Source organism: Triticum aestivum, chromosome 5D (genome assembly GCF_018294505.1).
Source record: "Triticum aestivum cultivar Chinese Spring chromosome 5D, IWGSC CS RefSeq v2.1, whole genome shotgun sequence".
Classification (NCBI taxonomy): Eukaryota; Viridiplantae; Streptophyta; class Magnoliopsida; order Poales; family Poaceae; genus Triticum; species Triticum aestivum.
This window is the reverse complement of record NC_057808.1, coordinates 483,165,783-483,173,213: the sequence shown is the minus strand read 5'-3', so window position 1 is coordinate 483,173,213 and position 7,431 is coordinate 483,165,783. Positions and strand designations below refer to the sequence as shown.

Below are 7,431 nucleotides of genomic sequence, written 5' to 3'. Positions count from 1 at the left end.
TGTGACACTTATCAAGTCCACAATAAGAAAAGAATTGCATAATAGAGTGGATTTCATATTTTTTTCACCCAAAATTTTGACGTTTGTGACAAATTTTAGCGCAATTTCTCAACTTTTACTCGACTTAGCCAAACCTGTGCCACATCTTTTAGATATGTGTAAGTCGTTGGGGTCATGTTTTCTTATCTAAACTTGATCTTTCCACTTGGTTCGTATCTCAATACGAAGCTGTCAACGTATACAAAGAATAACATGATTAGTTTTAGCAAAACCTTCTGACATAAAATAGGTCAATTTTCTACCCCTTCGTAAACTAATATAAGAGTGCTTAGATTACTATTTTAGTGATCTAAACGCTCTTATATTTGTTTACAGAGGGAGTACATATCAAGATGCCCTTGTTCACCGCACTTTTTTTTATTCTGTATATGGATTTTGATATTGATATTGATATAGCAAATATACTAAATAGTAGTGTCTTAATTTCTCGGCAAACTGTAATATAATTCAAAGATTACAAAAAAGTGATTTTTAGAAAGATGTCATTATTTCAATAGACTACATTATTCCCAAAAAACAATGTCACCTATTTCAGAAAGGTTTCATTGTTCCAAAAAAGTGATTCCATTTGTTTCAGAAAGGTTCCATTATTCCAAAAAAAAGTGATTCCATTTGTTTCAGAAAGGTTCCATTATTCCAAAAAAAAAAGTGATCCCATTTGTTTCAGAAAGGTTTTCAATTTTCATTAATCCAGAAAAGTGGTTTCAAACATTTCAGAGAGATTATGTTGTTTCAAAAAAGTGAACACACCTATCCCGAGATATTTTAGAAAAAGGATTTCAACCATTTCGGCGAGAATTCATTATTTCAAAAAAAAGGAATGTGGTCACAACTATTTCAGACATTTTTCAATTTTTCCGGAAAGGTCCCATCATTTCAAAAAGTAATTTCAAATACTTTAGAAACATTTCATATTCACAAAATTGTTGTCTCGACTTCATTATCTCAATAAAGCTAAAAAATCAAAAAAATAAAGCTCAAAAAAGTGATTTCGCATGGCAGAGAATCGACGCGTCCGCCGTCCGCACCCGGTGCTCGCACGCTCACCCTCGCGCCACAGCATAGACAGTCGATCCTCGGTGGCGACGCACAGCCATAGCTGGCAACAAAAGGGCGTGGCCGGCCTTGTCGCGGGCGGCCGGAGCCCAACGGCCGCCCCGCGCGCGCACGTGCTTGTCGCCTCCGCCGCGCGACAGCTCCACTCGCCTAGCTATTAACTCGCAACCGGACGCGCGCGCGCCGTCGCCGTCGCGCCAGAGTTTCGCCGACCCCCGGGGCGCCTGGCCGTACGTACTGCGAGCAGGAGAAGCGGCGGAAAAACACGGACCACCCGCACCGTACGCAGGTCACGAGCGCCGAACAGGCTAAGCCCATGCCGACGGGTGGTCCTCTTTCCTTATCTCCTCCCATACAACGAGCGATCGACGTAAAGCGGGGGAGGCCCTGTCGATCAAATGAACGCCGTCACACCCACGCCGCCCGGCCGGAACAGGCCGGGGCCGGCCACGTACACTATATATGCGGCTTGGCCATGGTATCGTGTGGCCGGCTGGCCGCTGCGCGCTACCCCCTAATCCCGTCTCCCCGGAGAGCCAGCGGCATACTCCGGCCGCCGCGCCGAGAGCTACGCAGCTGGTCGATCATGTCGTCCTCCGAAGAGGAGAAGGCGGCCGGCGCCAATGGCGAGCAGCGGCTGCAGGAGGGAGAGGACGAGGGCGTGCTGGCGGCGGCGATGGAGCAGCTGGCGGCGGAGGGGGTGCGGGCGCTGCACGCGCGGGTGGAGGCGGAGTGGGACCCCGTGCTGCAGAGCGCGTGCCAGACGGCGGCCGTGCGGGCGCTGTGGGCGAGCGCGGTGCGGGACCCGGCCGCCGGGGTGCTGGCCGGGGAGCGCCACCTCAGGGGCCTCCACGAGAAGATGCGCCGCGACGAGCGCACCGGCGCGCGCGAGGTGCACGGGGTCATGATCGCCGTGCGCACGCTCTGGTTCGACGCCCGCATCGAGGCCGCCGTCGCCGGCCTCGGCGGCGCCGCGCAGGTCGTCCTCCTCGGCGCAGGTTCGTCACGCGTGCACATGGCATTCGTGAAATGTGTTGCGAATTCAAAATTTTGAAATGCATCTTCGTATTTGTTTCAAAATCATCACAATTTGTTTATGATGACTAAATAGTTGCTTTGAATCAAATATAATTGCTTCCATCAAACAGAATAATAGCTTTCACTTACACAATTACACATGCTTCAAACAAAATGGGTGTGTTTCCAAAGATTTTGAATTACTTCTGTCGAATGGGCAATTAGTTTTCATCATGGTTGTGAAACACTATGGTATCTGCAAGCTTAAAATAGTTTAACCATTTGCAAATAGATGAGTTTATAGAAACAACGCAGCAGATAATTTTCAGTTCGTATAAAAATATATTTTGATTGGTAAACTGAAAATGGCACCAATTAGCATGTCGTGAAAAATATTTTCACAATATAAGTTAATAGTTTCCTTTAACTAACATATGCCAGCAAAACAGTAGTAAAAAGGCATACTGCAGACTAAGTTAGTGTACGAGCCCATCTATTTATGACCAGAGACCTCACAAAATGTCATTTCACCTTTTAGAAAAAACAGATGCACAAAAGAGTTGTGAATGATTTACAGCATATTTTCCAGATCCTATCAAAGTAAAAAAAATTGAAAGGCCAATACCATTAAAATAGTTTAAATTCTACTATACTATCCAGCAGGCTTCATATCATATTTTCACAAGTATAACATTCCACAGAAAAAAGTACTTTCACAAGTACGTCAGCTACGCAAAGCGGCAAAACAAATACAGGCAAAAATATCATTTAACTAAACGGTAGTGTCATAATCCATCATAATACCCAAACTGACTTGAAATATATAGAAAAGCATCCTCAAAATCTTAAACGGGAGTTTCATTGGTAGGCAACGGTCCCTCTTCTGTGCCAGCCCTTTTCCACCCTGCAGATTTTTTTATATGTGGCAGAAAACTTATGTGGATCACTTTTGGAAAACAATCAGTGTGAAAGAAAAACTCTGATCTTTTTCTTTTTTGCGGGGGAAAGAAACCCTGATCGATTCGAAGAAAAAAACAAGGTCCACGAGAGACATTATCACTGTGCATGTAGACGGAAAGGGAAACAAAACAAAATACACAATTGTGGCCAGCAATGGAGACACCCGGCGACACTGCAGCAAGAGCAAAGCTATCCAGTAATGTAGGGATGTAAATTTTAGTACAGGCAAAATGTGAGTGTGATTTGTCCAGACTCCAAAGAGCACTTGACACATCAATTTCATGTCCTCTTCTTTTTTGCGGAAAAACTTCGTGTCTTCAAGACCCTGGCATTTATATCCCCGATCGGTTGGCGCCCACGTAGACCAGGATATTTTTTTTCTCTAGATACAGTGTACCAGGACATTTTGTTGGTATCTACCTAGGGGAGTAAAGGACACGCACATAATGTTCCAAGAAAAGGAAAAAACATCGATTTCATTTTCAGCAGCTACAGATGAGCATCTATAGAAACCCAAACTCCCACAAGCAAATTTTCCTTTGGATACATGACAGTTTACCCAAATTCGCTATGTATTCAGCAATGCATTTGGGGTTCATCCCTGAACATTCTAATGCTTTTCAGCAATTGCACAAGAAATTGCTAGAAGAAGACATTGAGCATTTTGCAGCTGATGAAACAAGTAGAGCTGCACAATTAAACTCTAGCATTTTTCATTAATAGTATTTTTTTTTCATTTTGAAGCATTGCACAAACCTGATGAAGAAACTTGGGAGATATGTTCACATGTAGAACACACTTTTACTTTGACGTAACAAAGGACTGACTTGGATAAATATTGTTTTTATAGGGATGGACGCAAGAGCCTATCGACTGGGCTGCCTAAAGGACTGCGCCGTATTTGAACTCGACTTTGCAGATCTCCTAGATATGAAATCAGATATTCTGCATGAAGCAATGAGTTCTGGAAATCATCAAAAACTCACCATGATGGCAAAATCATTGACTAGAGTTCCTGCTGATATACGAGATGTTGACTGGATGACCAAGCTACAGAGTTGTGGGTATGTTCCTGAAAGAAATACTGTATGGGTTCTTGAAGGAATCCTCTATTACCTTCATCATGTGCATGCGATGCAAGTCCTTGAAACCATTGCGGCATGCCGCACCTCAGCCTGCACGGTCCTCCTTGCTGACTTTATGAACAAGAATGCGGCATCACTGTCGCAGACGATGTACCATTTCTACCACGACAGCCCTGATCTCCTACTGCCTTCTATCGGGTTCTCTCAGGCAATGTTGTCACAAATTGGAGACCCCCAAGCACATTTTGGTCTCCTAAATCATCCACAAAATCTGTTTGATAAGCTGAGGAGATTGCCAAGAACAGTGGAGATTAATCCAGAGGATGGCACACCATGCCGAAGATTGTATTTGGTAGAAGCCTCTGCTTCTCCAGATGATCACACCACTTTATAAGGCTTTATATGCACTGGATCGCTGTTTGAAATATGATTCTTCATTTTCCTCTGATTATTTGGAGAGTATGGTCGCACTCAAACCCAGATGTGACTTTGTATAATACACTTATCGATATTTTTCACTGACAAGATTTTGTGGATTATCTCGGACTGAAAGGTGCACTTTATCAAGGATTTGCCCAGTTCTTCACCCATTTATAGTACCTTCCAAGCAATCACAGTTCATTAAAAATCATCAATAAGTGTGAGCATAAAACAATCTCATGGTACACAAAGCGAAGGAAGGGAACCACACTACAGGAAGATGCATGGATAAATATTTTACTGGCATTAAACATTCTGATAAAATGTGGAACACAAGAGATGGAAAACATTAAACGAGGTAACCGAAACACAACAGATAGAAAACATTGAAGGAAGTGACATATATCTTATCTGAACCAATAACTCTTGTTATTTCATTTGACCTATAGGGTGAGCGATTCTATTTACTATGAATAGCATTTGCCAAACAAAATATACAAACTGTATTGAACAAAAAAGACAATGGTGAGCAAAGACCAGAGGCAAGCAAAACCCTTACCACACATGGCAGGAAAACAAAACGATTGGTATTCTGAAATGATTTCAATCCTCAAGAGTTGCTTCAGAGTAAACTTAATGAAAATCAGCAAAGTATTCTATACACCTAAACAATCCTTAACACCCTGTTCGTATTTATCAAGGGCGGAGATAGTGCTCAGCAGGTCATCCTTCATCTTCTTTCTGCAGTACATTGAAGTTGGTAAGTACCAGCGAATTTACTAGCTTACGAAGACTCCAAAGCAGTTCCATAAAAAATCAAGAACTATAATCTACATCATAAAACTCTTTTTGTAAGGGAAGTCGAGGAATGGGTACATCAGCATTGGTATTTAAATCCTACCTAGTATTAGTGAACAAAAGTGTAAATTTTACTTGATTGGAACATGAAAAGACTTTTCACAGTAAAGAATATACTCCCTCCGTCCGGAAATACTTGTCATCAAAATGGATAAAAGGAGGTGTATCTAGACGTATTTTAGTTCTAGATACATCCTTTTTCATCCATTTTGATGACAAGTATTTTCGGACGGAGGGAGTAAATATGAAAATAACCTGTGATGACAAATTGACGATACATAAGACCTATGGGTACTTAAACACGGTTTTCTAAAACTGTTTGAAACCATCACCTGAACTAGCAAGTTGAAAAAGTGGTTACATCAGTACAATCACTAGTACTAAAACTAGTAGTTGATGGGTTTTAACCTGGCTAAAAACCAGCATGAACACCTGTAATAAGACCTATCGAAAACACACAGAATTGGTTGGACACGACCTTTTTTGGTAAAGAAACAAGTTGATTGGCAAGGCCACATTACTAACTCACCTATCATCACTGAGCTCAAAGTTACTGTTCTCCACCACAGTTCCCAGGTCAGAGAATGATCTGCAAGGTTAAATAACGATCAATTTTGCCACAAAAAAGACCCGATAAGTTTACTCGGCACAATAATACACAGAAATTTGGCAAGCTTCTTGTGATGTCTGCAATGAACCTACTGTATTAGCTCTGCAAGGCTGGCATCAGCTTCAACCTTGACAGGATCCTTATCGTCGAGCAGCGACGCGGCATTCTTCAGAATCAAGCTGAATGTGCAGACCTGCGGGTAATTTCATCAAACACTTGGAACACCAAAAATGCAAAGAGAAACCACCCATGGCTAGTGCAAGCCCCCCCAACCTCGACGCCGGTTCGTGACTGAAAGGCGACTACCGAGTTCCTCTCCCGCGGCACGCAGTCCCTCCCCGCCGCGCTCAGGCGCCCCCTCACCTCCTCGGCGTCCGCGGCAGACGCATTCTCCGAAGCTGCATTGCGAAGGTCACAATTGCGGAGAAACGTATCTGGCGTAGTGCACCAAATTTGGTGAGGACTGAGTAAGGTAAGCAATTGGAGCATTGGACAATACCGAGAAGGTCCTGGGCTTTGACGAGGGTCTCGCGGGAGGCGGCGATGGGCGCGAGCAGGAAGCGCGCCGACTTCCTCTTCTGCTCCCGCAGCAACTCCTTCGGCCCAGCTGCGCATACAACAGAGAGGAAAGCAAGACGATGAGGGGGGACGATAGCCATGACCGGCGGTTAAGGAGATGATGGTGGTGTCCGTACGGAAGCTGAAGGAGAAGGCGGCGGCGGCGGGCCTTGCCGGCGAGGCGGCCAGGACGAGGGCGAGGAGGGCGGCGCGGCGAGAGGAGATGCTCAGGGGCGCTAGAGGAGGCTCTGGGGACTCCCGGAGGGTGGACGCCGCGGAGGTAGCGCGCCGGAGAGGAGGCGTTGCCGGCGCCTGCGGCGGCGGCGGGGAGCTGAGCGAGTGGACGGCGGGAGTCGGGGCGCTCATGGTCGTCGCCGGATGTGCTTCCGTGTGGGCCTCAACGTAATTTCGTGCTTACGCGCCCGTCCCCGAAGGTAGTCTCGCGCGGCCACAGCTAAACCCGCTTTATGAAGAACAAGGCGTATTCACAGTTTGTGCTTTTAGAATACTCCAACAGAGTCTATGAACGTGCTTGGTTGCCCGCATCGATTTTGACTGCATTGCACGTGATTGTCACATGGACCTGGCTGAGAATAACAACCTAGAAATCATCTTCTGCACATTGTTTGGTGCCCTGCACGGCTGCACATAGGTTAGCTGTATGAGGAAACTAATTTTGACCCGTCGTTTGGTTGGCTGCATCGCATTAGGCGCACATATAACTTGATGTTAGGTTGCAACCTGCATAAGATGCTGTCACCACTTCTCACTAGTGGCGACCTTACCAACATAATCTGAACAGTTTCA

General features: G+C 45.0%; 2 protein-coding genes across 2 annotated transcripts; one reads left to right on the top strand and one right to left on the bottom strand.

Moving 5' to 3' along the window:
• The first annotated feature begins 1,591 nt into the window (after window positions 1–1,591).
• Window positions 1,592–4,717, top strand: LOC123122994 (putative S-adenosyl-L-methionine-dependent methyltransferase Mvan_1344). The gene is made up of 2 exons (XM_044543386.1): window positions 1,592–2,114; window positions 3,944–4,717. The coding sequence occupies exons 1-2, from the start codon at window positions 1,592–1,594 to the stop codon at window positions 4,570–4,572; spliced, it is 1,152 nt and encodes a 383-aa protein (XP_044399321.1). The 3' UTR covers window positions 4,573–4,717.
• Window positions 4,718–5,163: 446 nt separating this feature from the next.
• Window positions 5,164–7,067, bottom strand: LOC123122995 (uncharacterized). The gene is made up of 6 exons (XM_044543387.1): window positions 6,762–7,067; window positions 6,566–6,673; window positions 6,340–6,464; window positions 6,159–6,259; window positions 5,986–6,045; window positions 5,164–5,339 (listed from the first exon to the last, which is right to left on the bottom strand). The coding sequence occupies exons 1-6, from the start codon at window positions 6,988–6,990 to the stop codon at window positions 5,255–5,257; spliced, it is 708 nt and encodes a 235-aa protein (XP_044399322.1). The 5' UTR covers window positions 6,991–7,067; the 3' UTR covers window positions 5,164–5,254.
• Between the last annotated feature and the right edge of the window lie 364 nt (window positions 7,068–7,431).

Bases quoted from the DNA above. Each gene is read 5' to 3' on its own strand.
- LOC123122995 (XM_044543387.1), bottom strand. From the start codon at position 6,990: ATGAGCGCCCCGACTCCCGCCGTCCACTCGCTCAGCTCCCCGCCGCCG. The intron at 6,674-6,761 runs GTACGGACACCA...TTGTATGCGCAG, and splicing joins CGCCTTCTCCTTCAGCTTCC to CTGGGCCGAAGGAGTTGCTG. The intron at 6,465-6,565 runs GTATTGTCCAAT...TTCGCAATGCAG, and splicing joins CAAAGCCCAGGACCTTCTCG to CTTCGGAGAATGCGTCTGCC.
- LOC123122994 (XM_044543386.1), top strand. From the start codon at position 1,592: ATGGTATCGTGTGGCCGGCTGGCCGCTGCGCGCTACCCCCTAATCCCG. The intron at 2,115-3,943 runs GTTCGTCACGCG...TTGTTTTTATAG, and splicing joins GGTCGTCCTCCTCGGCGCAG to GGATGGACGCAAGAGCCTAT.